General features: G+C 42.6%; 1 protein-coding gene across 1 annotated transcript; it reads left to right on the forward strand.

Moving 5' to 3' along the window:
• Positions 1-2,264: 2,264 nt before the first annotated feature.
• Positions 2,265-22,152, forward strand: LOC137300157 (glycoprotein-N-acetylgalactosamine 3-beta-galactosyltransferase 1-like). Its single transcript, XM_067969239.1, has 4 exons — positions 2,265-2,477; positions 6,767-6,962; positions 8,296-8,963; positions 20,847-22,152. The coding sequence occupies exons 2-4, from the start codon at positions 6,773-6,775 to the stop codon at positions 21,033-21,035; spliced, it is 1,047 nt and encodes a 348-aa protein (XP_067825340.1). The 5' UTR covers positions 2,265-2,477; positions 6,767-6,772; the 3' UTR covers positions 21,036-22,152.
• The last annotated feature ends 366 nt before the right edge of the window (positions 22,153-22,518 follow it).

Here is a 22,518-nt window from a genome sequence, read left to right on the forward strand (position 1 = left end):
TTGAAAGTGACCGCGGACCAGGTATGTAAACGGAGGGGGGGGAACGTGTAAACATTCAGCGGTCACTCGAGCAAAGAAAGCGGGTAAAGAGTGGGAGAGTTTCGTTCGAAGATGTGTGCAATTGTGGCCCGAGATCGTGAATGAAAAGGGGAGAGAAAGTCCACTCGGACAAGCGGTCCCGAGTACTGCGAGCGTCCGGTCAATATCGGGGCAGACACAACACTGAAACAGGTCTGGGCACCGGTCACATTTATTTAGGAAACAGATTATCGTTTTCTGCAGAAGAAAATTTAAACTTTTTTTCACTCACAGAGGAATAATTTTGTATTTACTGGAAAAAAGAAAGCTGACCGTGTGATTTTTAGAATATAAGACAATTTGAAACGAGATAATATAATGTATCATCTGGTCTGTCCCAGTGTAAGGTGTTTATTTGGACCTACTTTTCACTGTTAACACTAACAGCTGTTGTTTGGATCTTTTCGACCAATATTTCTATTTATTCTGACCCATTTCTGCCAATTCCTCTCTATGTCAAAATATGGAAATACACAGCCTGTCGGTTTGTTCCATACGGTCTTCTGTGGGAAGAAATTTCAGCCGTTAAATAAAATGACACTTCAGTCAATGCTCACCTTTTAACAATAGGACTATTCAGGGGCTTTTGTTCTTGGTCTATTGGTTGTTAATGGGCCAGGCCGGGCGAAAGGGAAGTGATCAGTGGGGTGTTCGGCAGCTGAAGTAATCCCCATTTACAAGCACAACGGAATTAATTTGGAGGGAGGGGGAACGGGAGAATTCATGCCTGGAGCTAAAATTGTTTTAATGGTTTGCTCTTCAATGAATCTACTCTACTTCATCCAATGAAGACATAAAGCGGGAACTCACCCCCCCAATCAGTCCATAGTCAACTGTTTTGGTTTATATGGTATTTTATCCACTGCAAATAAAAAAACACTTGTTACAATTTATAAACAGAAATTCGTTGGAAATCTGAAAATTCACAGCAGGTCAGTCAACATCTGAAAGGGGAAGAAAGTTCTTACATTTAAATAACTTTCATAGAATCATAGAAAATTTACGGCACAGAAGGAGGCCATTCGACCTATCGTATCCGTACCTGCCGAAAATGAGCCACCCAGCCTAATCCCACTTTCCAGCACTTGGTCCGTAGCTTTGTAGGTTTCGGCACTTCAGGTGCACATCCAGGTACTGAGTTGAGGGTTTCTGCCTCTACCACCCTTTCAGGCAGTGAGTTTCAGACCCCCACCACCCTCTGGGTGAAAAGAAATGTCCTCAGCTCTCTCTAATCCTCTTACCAATCACTTTAAATCTCTGCCCCCTGGTTATTGACCTCTCTACTAATGGAAATAGGTCCTTCCTATCCACGCTATCTAGGCCCTTCAATTAAATCATCCCTCAGCCTCCTCTGTTCCAAAGAGAACAATTGTAAACAATTTTACAACACCAAGTTATAGTCCAACAATTTTATTTGAAAATCACAAGCTTTCTGAGGCTTCCTCCTTCCTCGGCTCTAGTTTATGGAGGGTGGAAGCTGGATGGCCAGCCAAGAAAGCATTGGAATAGTCAAGTCTTGAGGTAACAAAGGCATGGAGGAGGGTTTCAACAGCAGATGAGCTGAGGCAGGGGTGGAGACAAGCGATTTTACATAGGTGGAAATAGGCAGACTTGGTGATGGAGCAGATATGTGGTCGGATGCCAAAATTGCAAATGGTCTGGTTCAGCTTCAGGCATTGCTAACTCATTGTGCCATCCTGTTTCCTACAACTTTGACCAAGCTTTTGGTCACCTGTCGTAATATCACCGTGTGTGGCTCGGTGTCAAGTTTTGTTTGATAATGCTCCTGTGAAGCGTCTTGGGACGTTTTACTACATGAAAGGTGCTATATAAATGCAACTTGTTGTTATTGTTGTTGCCAGGGCCTGACTTTAATCCTTTGCTCCCACTTCAAAATTCTAGTTACATGAATCTGGTGCAGTTTAGATGATTTTTTTTAGGGTAAGTTATAAATAGCATAAAATGCAAACCGAGTAATGGCTGCTCACATTGAAAGGTTATCTCAAACTCGATTTTTAAAAAAAGTTGTTTCCCAAAAATAGTGTTTGGCATTGTGAATGTTCTGTTACAAGTTGTAAGTTAATAATTTATGAATATATATCTTTGCCTGGTCATTCAAGATACTTTCAGGGAGAAGGCAGGAGGGGTAATTAGCAAGGAACTAAAAATTGAAAGAACAAGGACACTTTTCATTATCGCACTCATTTTCTCACCCAAAAACAAATGAAGGGCAGAAACGGCGCTGAAATAAGGAGAAGCTTGTCAAGGAATAAGGAGATCAGAAGCTGTTCAAAGAAGGCTAGGAAAACAAGCGAGAAAGAAAGATTTGTCCGTTGCAAGCCTGGGAGAAGTGAAAGACAGAGGAATTGGAAAGAGCAGGAAACAAAGAGTCGTACAAGGTCAGTGAAATGGTTAAAACCAGGTATAAACGGAATGGCATCAACATGGTCTGAAGTATTTAGAAATGGATGCCACACATACAAATTTGATAATGAACAGGTTATGAGATAAAAGATTCTGATGTTAGTCAAACTGCATCATGGATAATTATTGAGCTTGATTTACTTCCACCATTTCCCCCACCCCCACCCTCACCTCCTGCCCTCTGAGGAAAACTATATTAGTTGTTGTAAGAATATGGATATATTTTTACATTACTTTTATTTCTAACAAAGACAGAACAGTAATGTAGACAGAATTGGTTTAAACTGTGCTCTCGCAAATCCTGTCTTTTCCCCTCAATGACACTAATAACATTGATGAGTTTCAGGGCCCAAAACATTGTACTGTATGGATAGGCACATATAGATTATTAAATAAGTAAGCTAGGTGGATAATATTGAGCTTAAAGGGTTGTTAGGCTTTTAAAACACAGGCTTTTGATCACAGCAGGGGATAGTGTAAGAAAGGAGATTGCTGCAATATAAAAGGCAATAGGTTGCTATAGAGCATACTTCAAAGGTTTGCACAACAAAGCTATGACTCGGGAGAAGCAATGATAGGAAGTAACAGTATGGGATGAAAAGACATGAGGCCTCTCATGCCTGTCTAGCTATCAAAGAACTGGGGAGTCATAAAACACCCGATAGTGTTGCATCCAGCTGGAAGTAGAAATGATATAAAAAGAGCTACGATGTTTGACTGTAAGAAGTTTAGCTTCACTGACAGGACCAGGTAATTATTTGTAGGTAACATGTAAATTATAAGTCATTCTCGCGACTTCCCCCTAGAAGTTTCAGATGTGGGGCTAAATGTGTACTATACCGAATTAACTGTTAAATGATGGATGTTTTGAAGAAAGAATAAATTAAGTTAATTCTCAGACATATTACTGTCTCTAGCTTTACGAATCCGTTAAAAGGATAAGGAAGGAGTTATCCAACAGTTGTCATCAAATAATGTACTGGGCTCAAGTTGAGAAGGAAAAGGGCATGTGGGCACCATTCTAGTCTCCAAAACAGCAACGTTGGATGGTGTATTTGACATTGGCTGCACAGCTCCTTCCGTGCCACGGGAACGAAAAGCATAAGACGAAATAAGGTTGGACAATTATTGGCACAAGTGTGTTTATATGTATGGGGCAACACTGGCAATCCTGCTCATGATCACTATCCTGCAGTTCATGGTAAAAAAACATATTAATAATAATCAAAGAATAATACTTATAGCTTAATAGACTAGAAGGTACTTTGCTCAATTGCTAGTCTGTGAGTTAGCTGAGTTAACTAACCGGGCAGCAGTAGAAGCTTTAGAAGTGGCTTCAGTACTCCTAGACTGAGGAGGAGCAAGGAATCAGTCAGGCTTCCCCTCCTGATTGCTATCCAGTGCACTCTGCTTAAAGGTGCGTAGGCATCTGGTGAGAACAGCATCAGCCTTGGGTGTGATACTCTCCAAGGTCAGTTAGCCTTCTCACACTCACTACTGAGGGTCACGCATGAAGCATGGCTACTTTGTTGAGGTACCAGTGCGCTGTCAGCACCCATGGAACCGTACTGTAGTAGCAATCAGGAGAAAATTGGATGGAAAAACCTCATTGTACCAGGTATAGTGAGTATGTGGGTGCTTTGCCAGCTATCCTTCAACATTTTGCAGCACTTTGTCCATTTTAGAAAGCTTTTATATGAGTTCTGCAGTATTATTATCAAATAAATTATTTTTCACACTACAACTTCCAATGATCACACATTGTGCTGTTAAAAAACAAAATTCAGGGCAGAATTCAGGGCTGCCCATAGGAATTCTTTAGACATCAAGCAATAAACGCATTGTGGAATAAAGAGAAGGTGCTGCTTGTAATGAAGTGCAAGTTTCATCAAAAAAAATAGGTCAATTGGATAGTGGTGGAATCAGACAGGAGGTGATGAGTAGAATCCTCTCCCTGGTGGAGTAGCTGGTGATTCAGGGTACGATTCTTTGCTTAGTATGGGCCATCTGATGATCCAGCCCAGATGGGCAGCACATTAATGGACAAATGTAAGGAGTCTTACACACCAGGTTATAGTCCAACAGCTTTATTTGAAATCACAAGCTTTCGGAGCTTTCCTCCTTCATCAGGTGGAAAGCTCCGAAAGCTTGTGATTTCAAATAAAGCTTTTGGACTATAACCTGGTGTTGTAAGACTCCTTACATTTGTCCACCCCAGTCCATCACCGGCATCTCCACATCATTAATAGACAAGTTCTACAACTGCTCTTGAGTTTGTATAAAATGGTTTTTGATACTTATTAACACAAACTTAAGAACATAAGAACATAAGAAATAGGAGCAGGAGTAGGCCAATCGGCCCCTCGAGCCTGCTCCGCCATTCAATAAGATCATGGCTGATCTGATCCTAACCTCAAATCTAAATTCATGTCCAATTTCCTGCCCGCTCCCCGTAACCCCTAATTCCCTTTACTTCTAGGAAACTGTCTATTTCTGTTTTAAATTTATTTAATGATGTAGCTTCCACAGCTTCCTGGGGCAGCAAATTCCACAGACCTACTACCCTCTGAGTGAAGAAGTTTCTCCTCATCTCAGTTTTGAAAGAGCAGCCCCTTATTCTAAGATTATGCCTCCTAATTCTAGTTTCACCCATCCTTGGGAACATCCTTACCGCATCCACCCGATCAAGCCCCTTCACAATCTTATATGTTTCAATAAGATCGCCTCTCATTCATCTGAACTCCAATGAGTAGAGTCCCAATCTACTCCACCTCTCCTCATATGTCCACCCCCTCATCCCCGGGATTAACCGAGTGAACCTTCTTTGTACTGCCTCGAGAGCAAGTATGTCTTTTCTTAAGTATGGACACCAAAACTGTATGCAGTATTCCAGGTGCGGTCTCACCAATACCTTATATAACTGCAGCAATACCTCCCTGTTTTTATATTCTATCCCCCTAGCATTAAAAGCCAACATTCCGTTGGCCTTCTTGATCACCTGTTGCACCTGCATACTAACTTTTTGATTTTCTTAAATGCACAATTTAGGAGTCAAGTTAGCAATCTGACTGCTGATCACACTCAAGGCAAGAGGTGTGAAACTATTTCCAGGAGGTGGCATCACCTAGGCCTTGCACTGACTACTATATAGCCTTAGCCTTGTGTGATGTCAAGTCCCAGGTGGTCCATTACACTTAAATTTGAATGTCTCTAATATTAGCAGTGACCTAGTGCTGTCATTGGCTCTGTCCTAACATTGAAAGGCAATTGGAGTGTGCAAACATGCATGTGCAGAACTCTTTTGTTGCTGGCCAGACTCCAATTTGGAGCCAACAGCTTAAGTGGTCTGCTGACTTTGCATTGCACTATACAGGTACCAGTTTGACATAGGTAAATGTTACCATGAACTTGTATTCAAGGCAAATTAGATTTAGCCTGGTTGAAAGTACAGTGTCATTTTTCAATTTTTCTTCATTTCTCCTTCTTTCCCCCCAGTAATGGGCCACTGCCTTTTGTCAACAAAATTTACAAAGTTGCTTCAAGAATCATTTAAAGCTGGAAAAGTCAGATCAGACTTTTAACATATGCAATGCTCAGCTGCTAGATACATGGCAATTACATGTAAGGAAAGGAACCAGTCAGGTTTGTGTAATACAGAATGTAAGATTAGACAGATATTCTGGAAGTTAGCTTGATTTATATTTGGAGGGGAAAAAGAGAATCGTCCCTCAGGAGAATAAATGGGTTAGATAGAGTCCATAATGCAGTATCACTTCAAGAAAGCAGTCATAATGTCCCTGAGAGCTCAGGAACTGAAGTGTCTGTGTGGTGGGTCTAGGAGAAGAATATCTTGGTGTGCTGCACTGATATCTTGTTCGTAGTTAATTCCACAGCATACCTTCAATCTGTGCTGCTTGTTTGTTCTTCTTATACCTGTTTACCTGAAATAATGGGAATTTCAGATTCTTTCTGTATCTGATAGAGCTAATTGTACAAGATCTAAAGAAGGAACAAGCTTGTTGGGCCAAATAGGTTTTTCACATTCTGGTGGTCTTAACAAAATGTCCGGGTTTACTTTTCTTAAAAAATTGAAATGCAGCATTTAAAAAGCAAACACTTAGGTTTGCAATTGTGTCATTGAGCAGGTCATTTTGAAATCTATCTTACATATGAGTAGGAGATGTAAATACCCTCGTAAGGGTTACTGCAGCATAATTCATGGTCTTTCTCATATTATGTGGTGATTTGTTCTTGTCTTCCTCAGAACACGATGGCAGTCCCAAGATCCACCAACTCCTTTATGAACTTTATCGCTGGGATTGTGATAGGAATTCTCATTTGTTCCTATTTCATTAGCAAGGCCACATTGCACATTCAACATAACATGCAGACTAATCACAAACTTCGCAACTTCCATTATTACAATTCTCTTGTGAAAGGAATGATGAATTATAGTTCAAGTAAGTAACTAATCTTTTAGTTCTGACTGAAATTGATGAGGTGTTGTTTTAGACATTCATTTTAGTTCTTCTAGTTAGCAAAGCTGCTGCAGTTCTATATTTTAAAAATATTTTTATATTTTGAGCATTTATTTATCCCTTTGCATCCTTCCCTAGCCTGTGCTTTCCTTCTCAAACTTATAAAGTCCCTCCTTGACTGGGAGAGCATGGCACTCTACCATGGAATGGTGGGATCTACAAATGCCTTTTCTGGTTGAATCGATAAGAGGCTGACTGTTCATTTTGGTTCCTTCACTCCCTCCCTTGGCCGGCACCCCTGCAGCACTCGATGAGCACCAGCCAGGATCACTAACCCCACATAAGGAAAATCCATGTGCTTTTTAGTGTGGTTCCAGGTGAAGAATGTTAAATGTTACATTCGCGTGACCCTCAGTACAGCACAAAGTATTTCATATTCAGACAAACTTGAGTCACGACTGGGTCCTAACCAGCTCACTCAATTTCAGTCGGAAACTCAGGATAAAGTCGCTCCACAGCAAAGATCTATCATAATCCTAGAACTAACTAACTGTACATTTATTTGCACAGAGCTTGAATTCACAACATCCCAATGCACTGATTATGTGAGCTATTAAATTTTAAAATAAAGAGCTTCCTGGGTGGCTGAATCAGTAATTGGACCACTTGGTGTGTTACTATAATATACAGATCAGGAAGGTCACAGGTTCAGTCCTTGATCTGTGCTGAGTTGGCTGCTCACAGTCAAGATAGCAGGAGGGGGCATTGCAGTTAGCTTTTGGAACCCCAGACCAGGGAGAGGAAAAATGGCCAGAGTTCCTGCTCCTGATCGCTGTCGAGGGACAGCTGCTGTAAAATAGGTAGGTTGCAAGAGGACAGCATTGGACTTGGCTGCGATGCACCCACAGATGAATAGTCTGCTGGACCTGATTGTCTAGGCTTCCAAACGAAGTGTGGTCATTTATGCATAGTACTGCCAGGATCCATGGAGGTATACCCCACAAAGAGTCTGCTCCTTCAGGATTGGAAGGGAGAAAAAAATGTTCTAAGAAAGATGTATATATAGCTGATGCCATGAGCTCAATGTCCATGTGCATGTTGAGTGGAATGTGTAATTACCACAAATGCTAAAAACCCTCACTAGAATTGCTCTGTGCTGGACTGGAGCCAGTCTGATTCTGCCCACATAACAACAGTCAGTGCACTTCAAATAATGTCTATTGTTATGTTTGAAGTAGACTTACACCTAACAAAGAAGGTTTGTCTTCAGTTTGGATGTAGTGATGGTGTTGCAATCTGTTTTTATCATTGACAGAAACTGATCACTCTGTCGCGGATGATTTGTACAAGAAAGTTCGCATCCTTTGCTGGGTGATGACCGCGCCCATGAACCTCGAAACGAAAGCCAAGCATGTCAGAGCCACCTGGGGCAAGCGCTGCAACATTTTGCTGTTCATGAGCTCAGAAAGCAATCCGGATTTCCCCACAATCGGGCTGGAAACGAAAGAGGGCAGAAAGCAGCTGTACTGGAAAACCATTAAAGCCTTCCATTATGTGCACAAACACTACATTAACGAGGCTGACTGGTTTCTGAAGGCCGATGATGACACGTATGTGGTCATCAACAATCTCAGATTGCTGCTTTCCAATTACAATCCTGATGAGCCTGTGTATATGGGCAGACGCTTTAAAATGTTTCTCAAACAGGGTTACATGAGCGGAGGAGCTGGATATGTTTTGAGCAGAGAAGCGCTGAAAAGGTATGTGGCAGCCTTTAAAGAAGAGACCTGCAATCACACTTCCCACGTTGAGGATGTGGCATTGGGAAAGTGCATGGAAATACTTGGAATAACACCTGGAGATTCCAGAGATGATCACTTAAGAGAAACATTTTTGCCTATTTCACTGCTGAGTCATTTGATAAGAGGTCGTCTGGGCATTAGCTTCTGGTACTGGAGATTTGCCTACTACAAAGCTACAGCTGTAAGTTTGTTATTTATTATACTCTGCATATAATCAACAGCAACTTGCAATTATATAGCACCATTAATGTAGCAAAACATCGCAAGGCACATCACAGTTGGGCATCAGACCCAAGCAAGAATAGATGGTTAGGAGAGGTGACTGGAAGTGCAGTCCAAGAGATAGAGGGAGAGGTGGCTTTTAAAGGTGGGGGGAGAGACAATGTAGCAAGGTGAAGGGGTTTAGGGAGGGAGTCCCAGAGTGCGGAATCCAATGTTGCTGATGTGACTGGAAAATGGGCATTGGCCAGCAGACACATATCTGTGCAATTTATCAGTGACAAGTGAGTTGTGGTCACTCGTGTAACTGGAAGATATCCAAACACAACAGCTTTAGTTTAAATCGCACTTTAAATACTTTTCAAAAAGTAATTTTTTTTTGTATTTTGTTTTATTCATTAATTTTAATGGGACTGTATTGAGACTGGTGAGGTCTTAAACACATTAAATCTACTAACTATGTGAGCAACCTCCAACTTTTCCAGAAGTACCACCGGGACTGGGCAGATGGACCGCAGTGGTCTTTTCTGACCTTGTATGTTACTACGTGCCACCTTGGAAATCTCTCCCAGCAACAGTTACGAAGGAAAGGAGTTGTATTTATACAGAACTTCTCTCAGAAACATCTGAAAGTGCTTCACATACAACGAATTGCTTTGAAGTGCAGTAACTGCTGTAGGTGGAAGTTCAATGGTTAAAGGCAAATACAGCCCCCAAAATAGACAAAGCCCTGTGGAGAAACTTCAGGTTTCTAGCTTCATGGCTGATTACAATGTTAAAAAAAAGTACAGAAAAGAACATTTGATTTCTTCCCACCCATCCTCCCCCCCCACCCCTGGTCCCACCTAGGCCTGGGTGATTTGGTATCCCACTTTTAATTTGTGTTTGTGGTCACTTGGACACAACTGGTTGAAATTTCAAACCTTGTGCCTTGTTCACCCAAGAGAATGTTTGAAATGAAGTTAAAGATTTCAAGTTTGCCGTCTTACCTGTACCACTTGGTGCTTCAGTCCTATAAACTAGTTAGAATAAGGTCATTGTGTGTGTACCCTTCACATAACAGCCATCACTGATTTTGTGTTACATTGAGCTGGAGTGCCAAATGGCACGGGTAAGATTCCAGTCTTGCAGGCTTTAATGTTAAAATTTCAAGGAATATATTCAAAGGAGTAGTGAAACATGGTTAGGCTTATAACCTAACTCTGTGACTGCCAATATTCCCTTTAAGCTGCGCACATGCACGGCAGCGCAGCAGTCTGTTGTGTGCCCCGCACATAATCATTCCGTCCGGGCACCAAACCAGTGCTCTCTGGTGGAGGCGCCAGCTACCAACACTTTGCGGCAAGGGCGGGAGTTAAAGTTAGGTTGGACGGGAGCGTTGTACTGAGAATGTCGGCATGTAGTGCGAAACAGGTGGAAGATCGGAGGAAGAGGTTAGAGGAGCAAAGACTGAAAATAGAGAAGCAACCAGCTGTACTCGAGGAACGGCAACAACTAAAGCTTCAGAAAAATAAGGTGTGTACCACTGCAGCTTTACTCCAGGAATTAGCATCGCTGGAAGGCTGGCAGTTCCAGATGCAGCATCTTTCCCGAGAGAGTCTGGAGCCTGAGTTTGACCTGCAGTTTCCACTGATGTTCAGAATCTGATATGGTGACAGACTCAATGGTTTCTGGCCCAACTGCTAGACAATTACCTCATCAATTTCCCTTATGAGGTGAGGCAACATTGACCGTAACAGAGTCAGTGGGTCAAACATATGAAGAAACAACAGCCCTGCACTGAGGTCCTTTTGGGTAGGCCCAATTGGAATGGTCCACGGTTAAACCTTTGAGATTCGCAACTCAGCTTTAACTCAAGCACATCACCTTCTTCCAAGTAGTTTTACAATCATAAACACCATTTTGAAAAAATACTATTGCAATTCTAGATGACACCAAATCATTTTGCTCTCCTCTGTTCAAGTGGCTTTAGGACCTGTTACTATGACGACTGATATCTAGGGTTTTTGCTTCTAAAGCAAAAGCGGCATTAGCAGATCTGCACCCCGTTTTACACCCCGCCCAATTCTCTTTTCCATTGATGCCCCGTTTTGCACCACTGATGAAGACCAATTTCACCTTGTAGAACTGCAGGCGGCAGTGATTATGATTACTCAGGTGAGCGGTTGCCAACTTTGCTCCATCCCTGTGCCAACAATAATGATCAAATTTGTCCTTGCTATTAGTTGAATCTCAGGGGTACTAAGCTTTTAGACAACTGCTTATAAGCATTCAAAATCTTTCCTACACTGTACAGAATGTCTGCACTGGATTGAAGTCTACTTTGTGGATTTGTTTACATTACTGTCTGCATTGGCAGGCTGGTACTTTTGAACGTGACTGTGGTATAGAGACTACAGCAAGCACTGGTACGGGGCAGGCTGGCATAACTTTTTGGGGTGGGGGTGTCGAGGGAAGGGGCGGTGGGGCCACAGCAAACGCTGAGACATCACGGTGTCCAAACTTCAAAATGTCAAGAGAGAGTCTGGACAGTACTGCAATGGTTCGGTTGCTGGAACAACCACCCAGAAGTTGAGAGTTCAAATCCCACCAGGGCAAGTTGTAAAACTGAATTCAATAAATCTGATCATTTGTGGCCTGGCATCAGAAAAAGGCTGCTGGATTGTTGTAAAAACCCAACTGGTTCACTAGTATCCTTCAGGGAAGAGAGCCTGTATCACTATCTGGTCTGGCCAACACATGACTCCAGTCTCACACAATTTGGTTGACTCTCAATGCCCTCAGTTCAACCAGCGATGGGCAATAAATACAGCCTTGCCAGCATCACCCACATTATATAAATTTATCAACCAATATAACATTAAATTGTTACAATTATCCATTATTTGTTCTGTTTGTTATATACGCTGAATAATGTTTTCTAAAAAGATGTTCTATTCAAAGTTATGATTTTTTTTACAGTGGCACACACAGCCTTTATATTGGTGCACAAACCCGAATTCATTCCGCACATGGCTGAAAAAAATTAGAGGTAACATTGGTGACTGCCTCTCAATCTTTCCGGAACTGATTCCCTGATGATGTTATTAATACAGTTCGCGCACACAAACAAAATCAAACGGGACATTCAAACAAAAGGAGGCTGAAATTAATAGATTTCATTTTTTTTTTCCCAACTCAAGTAAAGATCCTTTATCCTGAAGGTACTGGTTGGATGCCAGTACCTGCTGTAGAGCAGTGTGAGCCAGCAGCAGAGAGTTATAATGCTGGCTCCGCTCTGCAGCTGGGCAAAGTGAAGCCTTGCTTTTTTTGTTCATGGGATGTGGGCATCGCTGGCAAGGTCCGCATTTATTGCCCATCCCTAATTGCCCTTGAGAAGGTGGTGGTGAGCCGCCTTCTTAAAATAATACATAAAAACATATAGGCAGAGCTCCCCTCAGGACATTGGTGGAATTTTTGACAGGCAATTGTCCTTTGATCAGACTGCATTTATCCACAACAAACAGCTGCTGATGGGCTGGCAAATGTACTGCTATCCCTAGAAAAAGAGTCTGGAAGGATGAACTTATCCCCAAGCATGATGAAAGTCACATGGTTTGATATTCCTATTCTGCCTTGGACAATACATGCATCCACATAATGAATTGTTCAGAGATCAGTATTAAGATGCATTGATTTCTTACTGTGACAAAGCTCATCTTGCAAACGTGATAAATCTTAGCAAATATATTCATTTCACATCCAAAGTGTTGCATGAGGATAAAGATCTGAAGTTTTGGCTGCATTTCAAATTGGCCAATTCAAGTCTGACTATTTTTGTCATTTATTCCATTTTTAGAGAATAGAACATAATTTTGTACAAATCACACAAAATTAAATTCCTTAATTCAAGACTGCGTTGGAGCAACTTGGGTGAGAAGGGAGGTGTTCTATCGTGACCCAATTTCTCCTTCCTTTTAGACGTGACATTTTATTCTCTCTCCAGTTTTTCTTGGCTACTGTTCCTCTTCTGAAGGCATTGACGCCTTTACTGTGGTACGGTTCTACTGTGAAAGTGGTCAACTTCCAGTATCTCATCTAAGTGGTCATTATTCATCTATGAGCCTTGACAGCGAGTGCTATCAGGCCACATAAGTATAGAGGACATCACAGCCAAGCCCAATCTGTACTCACCCGTTATCCAGTAGGAGTCACTATGAAACAATCAAGAGCAGGAGCCCTGAATGGGTTTCCCCTCCCTGACCTAGAGATGCTACATCCATTTGTAGCACCCATGCCTCTGCCCTGGGTGAGATCAACAAACTGAACACAAACTTGAGATGTGAATATAGGTCCTTCCTGGCCTGTATAGCTCAGAGATAAATACCCTATACTTGATATTTCTGGGGCTGGGTTGGGTGTGGGGGGCATATTGGTGGAACAAAGGAGGCAAGCAGGCAGAATTTTAGTTGGAACCCAGTCCCGCCGGGTCTTCAGTCCTTTTTTTGACGTTCCAAAATTCTGTTGGAAGTGGGCACGTGTGGGCACCTCCTTCTGTCCTGATGTGACAGGGAATGGCAGGATGGCACCAACCATCCTGGCAGAACTGGGTCCCAGCTGCTTTTTGAATGTTGGTTACCCCACAGCAAATTTGAATTGTGGGGCTTCTCAGCTCTCCTTTTTATTTTGTCCAGCCGGCTTGGCAAGGTGCTGCAGCGAAAATCTTCCCCCTGTTGGCAACCCAATTACACCAGAACAGGATGGGTGCCCACCCAAAATATCTCAATTAGCCTGACCCCAGTCGGGGATGTGGGCAGGTGGAAAGTTCCGCTACACAACAGGTTTGCACCCCTCCCCAGGAATTTCTGGCACCGATCATCTGAGCCATCATGACAGCTGGCTTGACCTTGTTTATGAAAAATGCTTCGTTCACTGTGGGAAGCTGCCACAGATTTGTGTGATATTGAGAGCCTCAGCTTGGGTGGCTGTAGAATGCAGAAGGAGAGAAAAGAAGTATTCTCAACTAATTTGCTGTTATTCTTACACCTTTCAATTCTTTCAGTCAATTAGAAGGCTTAAAACTGGCTGGCAATGTGATTGGACATGAACATATTTTTCTAGTGCCCAGAGTTAGTTTATAGAGTTTTTAATTCGTTCATGGGATGTGGGCGTCGCTGGCAAGGCCAGCATTTATTGCCCATCCCTAATTGCCCTTGAGAAGATGGTGGTGAGCCGCCTTCTTGAACCGCTGTAGTCCATGTGGTGAAGGCTCTCCCACAGTGCTGTTAGGTAGGGAGTTCCAGGATTTTGACCCAACGACGATGAAGGAACGGCAATATATTTCCAAGTCAAGTTTTTGAGACAAGAACAGAATGTACAGTTGTAAGTGGAGACCTGAGGTTTTATCAGCTGTACCTGTCAGAGACAAAGAATGGATGTGTTTCTCAATGACACTGCGAGGGGAGAAAATCTTTCTCTGCTTGACAATTGTTGGACTTTACTCCCGAACAGCACAGTCCGATATTTAGATGTTAACAAATGTTATCGGTTTGGCTCATAAAAACAATTCATAACAATGAAACCTCCAATATCTGTACAGCCTTCGCCAGCCTTGCTTTTAAGAGAATCCACTTATGAAAACAATTCTCCTTCAGTTTTTCTGTCTTTTTTTCGTGTTAACATTGGGTGCTGATTACATGAAAGGGAAACAGGCTCAAGGGTAATGAGGGCTGACATAGAGCAAAGTTATAATTCTAACTTTTATGATTCACTGCACCTCTCAATTATCCACAAGAGTTTTTTGGGGCAACTGAAATGCAGTTGAGTGTTTTGAACTGATTTATCAGAGATTCTGAGTTCATGATCCAGCAGGATGAGGAATTGTTATCTGGAGGTCCAGTCCCTGGAATAATTTACTGTGATGCAGCTCTGATATTTAGTGTTGAGTCAGGAGTGGGGCATATTTTTTTTTAAAGAATGTATTCATTTTTTAAATGGGAGAATCTGAGTATTACCTGCATCTGCTGGGAGCCTGACTAAGTAATCGAAATAGAAGCTTAAAAATTCACCTGGGGAAATTTTCTGATGCGTGACCATTCAATGCCTGTTTGACATAAATGGGTTAACGCTCGTTAAAGTAACACAGCAGGAATTTGGTGGAAGCGCCTTAAGCATTGCAGCAAATTACTGCCCAATGGACAATTTCCCCTACTGGGTCAGACTAGGGAGACACTCGATTATCCTCCCTGGGAGTGGGAGACGTCCCTCCGTTACAGCAAATAATGAAGGGTCCATTGCAATTGAAAATTATTATCTGGAGCAAATGCACATAATAATGCAAGTTATAGAGGGAACTTGAATTGGAAAAGCAACATTACAGACAATTAAACAACCAGTGCACTTGCTGTAATCAGCCTCAATGTTGGCAATTGCTATTTGGCATCAAAAGCAAACCCTGGTACAACCTTTAACAACTTGACCTGAGAGGGGAGAGCTGACCTTTCAGACCTGACCCATCAAATCGAATATTTCAAACTTTTATTTTGAATATTTGATTGGATATTTTGGGTTTGAATATCCAATCCAATTACACATCTACTGTCAGGTAGACTGGAGGAGAAACTCTGAGCCACACAGAAAGAGGAGCAATATTTCAGACCAGGTGGAGGCTATGCTCCATGCTTTCCATTGATCTCTGTGTTCAGCGTGGGCAATGAACATCTGCACTAAGAAAATGGAGTTTGATGTCCATTTTGTTTTCTGGATGCTGATCGGAAGGGAACATTACATCCTGTGCTACCGTGCACTCTCTGCTAGCTTTGTGCTAGAGCATAAATGTGCCCACCCAGTCAACAGCCTGGAACAAAATGAAAGATGATCCCCAATTCTCCAAATACAGGTGCTAACTGACAAAGCACATTGATGGCATCAGCACAAATTTCAGCCTGCCCCAATCTGAAATATCAATCACCTCAAGGGCATAATGCAGCAGAGTAATGCAGCCTATCTTCTAATTCATACGAGATTTGTGAAAACGTGTACATGGGACACAGAGAGATAGGAATAGTTTGATTTGAAAGTGCTTTCCCCTTCCGCCTCTTCTAAGGACTATTACCCTTTAAGTAGCCAGGAAGCATGAGTTCAAGTCCATGATTCCTCACATGGTGACTTCCAAGGTCCCACTATTCAATTAGGAGGCAGTAGCAGGCACTTCACGACCAGTAGAGATAAAAAACCAGAAGGAACGTCATCCAATCCATCTCTTGGTGCTGTCTCCATGGAAATGTTGGAAGAAGGGTGGGAGCGGGTTGCTGGCTGCGTGACTTTTCAGTGTGTTTTTGGCATGACTTGAGAAAAGGGAAGGGAGAGAATCTCTCCCAACAACTCGTTGAGTCAGTAGCTGAGCCATACACAGTAGGAAATTCCAGGTTCAGTTCCTGTGTTGAGTCACTTGATCTTAGCCAGGATGGTGGTTAGGGCATTACCATTGGCCTCAGTACTTCTGGTTTAGGGAAGGGGAATTTGGCAATGCTTCTGTCTCCTGATCACCTCCCAGTGACCCCTGCCAGTAGGATATGTGCGTGTGGACACTGGGTGGGGACAGGATGGACTCGGCTGTGATGCCCTCGCAATCAAATAAACTGTAGGCACTCGCTGCCAAAACTCACACATAATGGCAGCTTACCGTGGTGGCAGAGGGGGATGACTCCGGTAAAACTGGATTCCAGGAATGAATCAACACCGCCAGGAGAGGAGAGGGTGGGAGAAATTGGTGAGCAAAAGGAATTAAAAAAAAAATTTAAATACAAAATGACTTCCCAAAAAAATCAAATTTAATATCCTGTAATAAAGCTAAGTTTAAGAAAACTAATATCATACAAAAGTTTTAGCTAGCACCATGTCTAGTTTCTAAAATGGGAACAGGACCCATTTTCCTGTCTGGAAGTCAAACACACTTCCAAAAATCCTGATGGGTGACGTGTGTACAATTTGCCTATGAGAAAGCTCCGTGCAGGTTTTATTCAGGGCTAATGAAAACATTTAATTTGAAACCAATCTACCAGTACATTTTTGCCAGAACCAAACGCTGTCTGACCTATTGCAAGTCCACCTGTAAAAGTCAGTAACACATTTGCTGCTTATCACTGTCATCCTTGTTCAGCAAGAGAGTTTCAGTTCTGGTTCAACAAATCACCAGATGTTTGTTGTGTGTCTTGTAATCTCATGCATTTTATATGCTTTGACTCCGGACTCAATTAGTGGCAGGTGGCAGACAGGAGTTGTCAGCAGGATAGACGTCATTATACCAAAGGCATGGATTTGTGAGCGATGCTTTGGGCTAGTTGTGAGATATTTTTATGACCCTGGAACGAGAACATTGCGTGACCCTTAAGCAGATGTAGTGAGAAGCATCGGCAATTCTTAGCACTTAGTTTTCTTTGAAACTTCATGCGTATTGCAGAATAAAAAAAGTTTCCAAGTCAGATAATTCATCAATAATCAAAAACTTTTACACAAACGGCAGTTGTTGCAGTTTGTAACAGACCCATTCAGACCAAAAAGTCTAAGGTTTGAGTTCTGGGCTGTGCTGAATCAGCTGATCTTAGCCAGAGTGCTACAGTTGGCCTAAAGAACAAAAACTTTCCAGTGACTCCTGTTGAAAGTTGTACCACCTTTTCTTTGTCTGATAGCACAATGGCTGCTGTGATTAGTACAGGAGCCATACAGACTAGGAAAGCCTATACGGAGGTATCTGATTTCAGACAGGCCAACGGTAGGGATGCAACATTTGGACTCGGTGGGGTCAATTTTCAACTTGCTGCCCGAACATAAAACTGCCATTTCAGTTCGGCCGCCAGTTATAGAAACCATCCCATTTTCATTTCCAATGAAAGAACAGGGACTCCTCCTGGTATCTTGACCAGCATTCCTCCCTTGGGATGAGGACGACGGTGACAAAGCTGCATTTGTTGTCCATCCTGCGTTGCCTCACCAACACCATTTGAAGAAGAAACAGATCAATTGGTTACTCATCAAATAGGTATTTGTGGAATTCATTGTACATGAAGAGCTTTAAGATGTTTCTGAGAGATATGATCAGGTGTATATAAATGCAAATATTTTTTACACATGACGCAAGGGGTAATTAACATCTGTGTGAAGATTCTTTTCCTCTTGGGAATATCAACAGACTTAATGCCACATGAACACCGTGCCAATTAAACAATGATAGAAACACACAAACCCATGAACTAGACGAGGAGATCTTGGACCTGTCGCTCCTGCTCATCCTTTTAAAGTCCAATAACTCTGAAACATAAGAATTTTTAAAAATGTTCTTGAACCAGCTTAAGTACAGTTGGGTTATCAAAAGTAATTCAATTCTTGAGTTTGGGAACATGCATCCTTTGGGTCCCTATGTTCTGCAGTTCAGGATGTTATAAATTGTCATGGGGGGGGGGGTGGCGGGGTCCTGCAGCCACTTTTTTAAATTAAGAAATCTCGGGCCAAGGCCTGCAATACTGTTGATAAATTACAGGGGGGAGAGAAGACTGAGGTAAGTCAAGAATTCCACAGCTTATAAATTGGGTCGTGTAGCACCCATTTTGTAGGCACTACGCGACCTCCAAAGGACCCAAAATAATGTGACGTGCGCCAGATGCCATCTTGGTAAAGGCGTTTGGGTACGCACAGTTAACAAGCGCCGGCAGCATGTGAAGTGGGGAGAATATGTGGTAGAACAGTGTGTAACGCTGATTTAAAGGGACAGATGTGATTTTGGAACTCAACACTCAGTGCACTGCCTTAACCTCGCACAGCTGAACAGGTCATAAACAGCATGGAGGACCCCCCACCAGCACTATTTAAAGGGATCATGCAGGAGTTACAGGTTAGTTGCTGGATTATTGCTTCTGGCTGCTGATGCATTTGTACCTGTTTTTGGAGGTCTCCTATACTTGAATACTAGGACTAGGGGACATAGCCTAAAAATTAGAGCCAGGACTTGCAGGAGTGAAGTTCGGAAACACTTTTACATGCAAGGGGTGGTAGAAGTTTGGAACTCTCTTCTGCAAACGGCAGTTGATGTTATTTCAATTGTTAATTTTAAATCTGAGATTGAGAGATTTTTGTTAACCAAAGGTATTAAGGGATATGGGGCTAAGGTGGGTACATGGAGTTAGGTCACAGATCAGCCATGATCTCACTGAATGGCAGAACAGGCTCGAGGGGCTAAATGGCCTTCTCCTGTCCCTGTCTTCCTCTGTTCCCATAATAAAATTTCAGTTCTCTACAGGGGGTGGACTGGCTAGCTGACAGGCAACAGCAAGGGTACAGGCAGAGTGGCAGGGGTGGGACAGGAATGCTGTCATCCTGAGAGAGGACAGCAGGTTCATATTCCACGGAGCCACTGCCGCTTGCTCCTGTTATGCGCCACCTTCTCCTGCAAGAAAGCAGGACGTGTGTCGGTGAGTGTCCTGCAAGGTGTTTGGGTGATGTGCCTGTCATGGTTGAATAGCTGCCAGCTTGTGTGACCTGTGAGTCGTGGGTGTGCAGCTCGCAACAGTGGTAATGTGTGAGGGTGAGAGGAAGCATCTGATTGGAAGAGTTGAGTGGTGATTGAAAGAGTTTGTTGGTGTGTGGTTGATGGGGGTGTACTGCGTGGAACAGTGGATGCAGCTAGTGGTGTAGTTGGTAGGAGATGCCAGTTGACAGTTGACCTCACTCACCTTGACCACTCGAGTCAAAGCATTGAACTTCTTCCTGCACTGCATCCATGTTCGTGGTGCTATGAGCCTGGCATTGATTTCGTCCCCTACTGCCTCCCACTGCCTCGGGAGTATATGTCTGGAGGGCCTCTTGCCCCCCTGCGGATATAGGATGCCCCTCCTTCTGTCCACCTCTTGCACTAAGGTCTCCAGTGCATCAGCAGAGAACCTTGGTGCACGCTCCCTCGCAGGCCTGGTACCAACTGAGATCGGCAGATTGGTGAGGTCCAGTGTGCAAATTGGAGGATGTGGGATTTAGTAGTGCGCAACCTTTATTCAATCTTTAGTGCGCAATCTCCACATCACAACCTTTATTCAATGTTTTAACAGAACTCAACAGTTTGTAAACATATTGTAAACCTGCATTTGTGTTTTACATGTGCAATGTCTGATCTCCGTTCAGACTGCATGCGGACCCGTATCTTATATTTTGCAAATAAGAGGTTCAGGCTGCCTTTGAGTAGTACAGGCTGCCTTTAAGTGGTACAGGCTGCCTTTAAGTGGTATAGGCTGCCTTTAAGTGGTGCGAGTCACTCGCAGTATCGGTGCCCCCTGCTGGTGAGCAGTCACTCAACAGCTGCTGGCAGCAATCAGGTAAATCACCAGGCAGTGTTACATGCTGCCTGCATCTCAACGACCGGGCGTGGGTTAATCGCGCACCGCGACCCTTGCACCCAATTTCGGGGGTTATCCAATATAACCCCCAATGAGTCTGAGTTCATTTCTTGTTTTTAAGGGGAAAGTTGTGCTCAGAACATGTTTGAACCTGAACCTTGACTCCTTAATATTGAGTGTTGGATCGTAATGGAAAGTGGTTATCAGCTCGTGTTCATACATAGTTAGGTGGGGGTCCTACTGATACATTTATTCCTTCTCTTCATCCCACCCCCCACCCACCCCCAGAAAAAAAGGTGACCCTTTGACAAGAATTCAGAATAACGTTTCATAGCTCAACAAATTTCTTAAATTCTATTTTGGAAATAAAAAGACTGCTTCTGTGGTAACATAATGGAAGTGATGTGCGCAGTTTAAAAGCTTTGAGAAAAGGCTGCCGTTTCTATGTCTTCTGTGGTAACTAATAGCTTCCTTCTTTCCCCCAGGGTCCTGAGTGCTGCTCTGACTTGGCAATTTCCTTTCACTACGTATATCCTGAGTTGATGTATATTCTGGAGTTTTATACTTACCACCTGCATGCTGTGGGTTACAAATACAGAAAAACAACACATTTCCCAGTCCCAACCAAAACACTAGAACTGGCCAAGGAAGGGAAGAACAAGGGGGGAAGGTAAAATCAATACAAACCGCACAGGAATCAAACATCAATTTTATTTCCAACTTTATTGAACAAGATGTCTCGCAGAGGGAATTATATACTGTACACATCTAACTTATAGAGGCAGATGAGCTCTATTTTCTATTATCACCATGAATCAGCAAGATGGTTGACTTTCAATTGGTACAATTACAAGCAAGGTGCATCACTGTAATAGATCTCTCAGCGAGAGAGAGAGAGAGTGCATCAACACACAGCATCAGAACACTGCCCCGTTTAAGGATGTGTTTGATGTGGAACAAGGTTAAGATCTATACAATGCTGGGAATTAAAGTTCGGATGGTAACAACCACCTATCCACCGCAGTACTGAATACTTGGAGCTCCATCAGCAAAGAAAACCAGGGACAAATTCATATTGAGGTGAAACGGTGACTGTCTCAATGACAATAAAATGTAGCAGATCATTTCTTTTGCTGTATACAAATAAAAATGTTCTCTGTGATGATGTCGATGTTTATTTGCGGTAAATCAGGCTGTCTTTCAGAAGTTAAGTCAGAGAGTCCCTGGGAGTGTTTCAGTATTTGTAGAGGGTCTCTCAGAGTGGTTTAATATTTGCAGGGGTCTCTCAGAGTGGGTCAATATTTGCAGAGGGTCTCTTGGAGTGTGTTAGTATTTGTTGGGGGTTCCTCAGTGTGTCGATATTTGTGGGGGATCCAAACATAGAAATGTTTCGAAAACGACTGTTTTAAAAGAAAAATGAAAATGGACACGAAAGAACGAGGGAACCATTCACTATGACAGCATCTCTCTGGGTAACATATCTATTATGTACATAACAATGATGAAAATAATAACTGAAATATTGTTGTGATCTATGTCTCTATGCCATGATATTGGAGAAACTTAATTTAAGGTAAATGATAGTGTACATACACAAAGAACACCAAATCTTTGAATGTGTGATAATAATGATTCAGATGGGGTGACATCTGAGTTTGCATAATATACAACAGTATAATTGAGAACATTCAAAATTTCCCTTCAGTTAAAAGCTCAATCCTAATGGTTAGACCAATCAGTGAAATGATCTAGTTAATGTATAACCAGGTCAAATTGTTGCCAATTAAATATCTTGACAAAAAATTCTTTTGCATTGCTTTTTGTGACAGCTGAGTTCCTCATTCACCCTTCGGTGCTCTTAGTATTGCCCCTTTTTTTAAAAGGAACATCATTACCAGTCTGGGAATGGGTTGGAGTTCAGTGGAGCTGTTGGACGAGGAATTTCATCGAATCATTGTTTCACGTATCTGAAAATTCATTTGTGCGGTATTTCGAGCTGCACCCAATGTTTTGGAATTCCCCCCTGACCCCACCATCAAGAGTTCAACCCCTTCCCTCCTGAAGGTTTTGACCCTCACTGGGGTTTAACTCTACAGGCACCAGTAGCCTTCTGGTGGTCACGATGAGCCCTGGTAGGGAATGTCTGAAGGCTATTTG

The sequence above is a fragment of the Heptranchias perlo genome, chromosome 30, assembly GCF_035084215.1.
Source record: "Heptranchias perlo isolate sHepPer1 chromosome 30, sHepPer1.hap1, whole genome shotgun sequence".
In the NCBI taxonomy this organism is placed as follows: Eukaryota; Metazoa; Chordata; class Chondrichthyes; order Hexanchiformes; family Hexanchidae; genus Heptranchias; species Heptranchias perlo.

Coding starts and splice junctions, on each gene's coding strand:
- LOC137300157 (XM_067969239.1), top strand. CDS start 6,773: ATGGCAGTCCCAAGATCCACCAACTCCTTTATGAACTTTATCGCTGGG. Junction 6,963..8,295: donor AATGATGAATTATAGTTCAA/GTAAGTAACTAA, acceptor TATCATTGACAG/AAACTGATCACTCTGTCGCG. Junction 8,964..20,846: donor CCTACTACAAAGCTACAGCT/GTAAGTTTGTTA, acceptor TCTTTCCCCCAG/GGTCCTGAGTGCTGCTCTGA.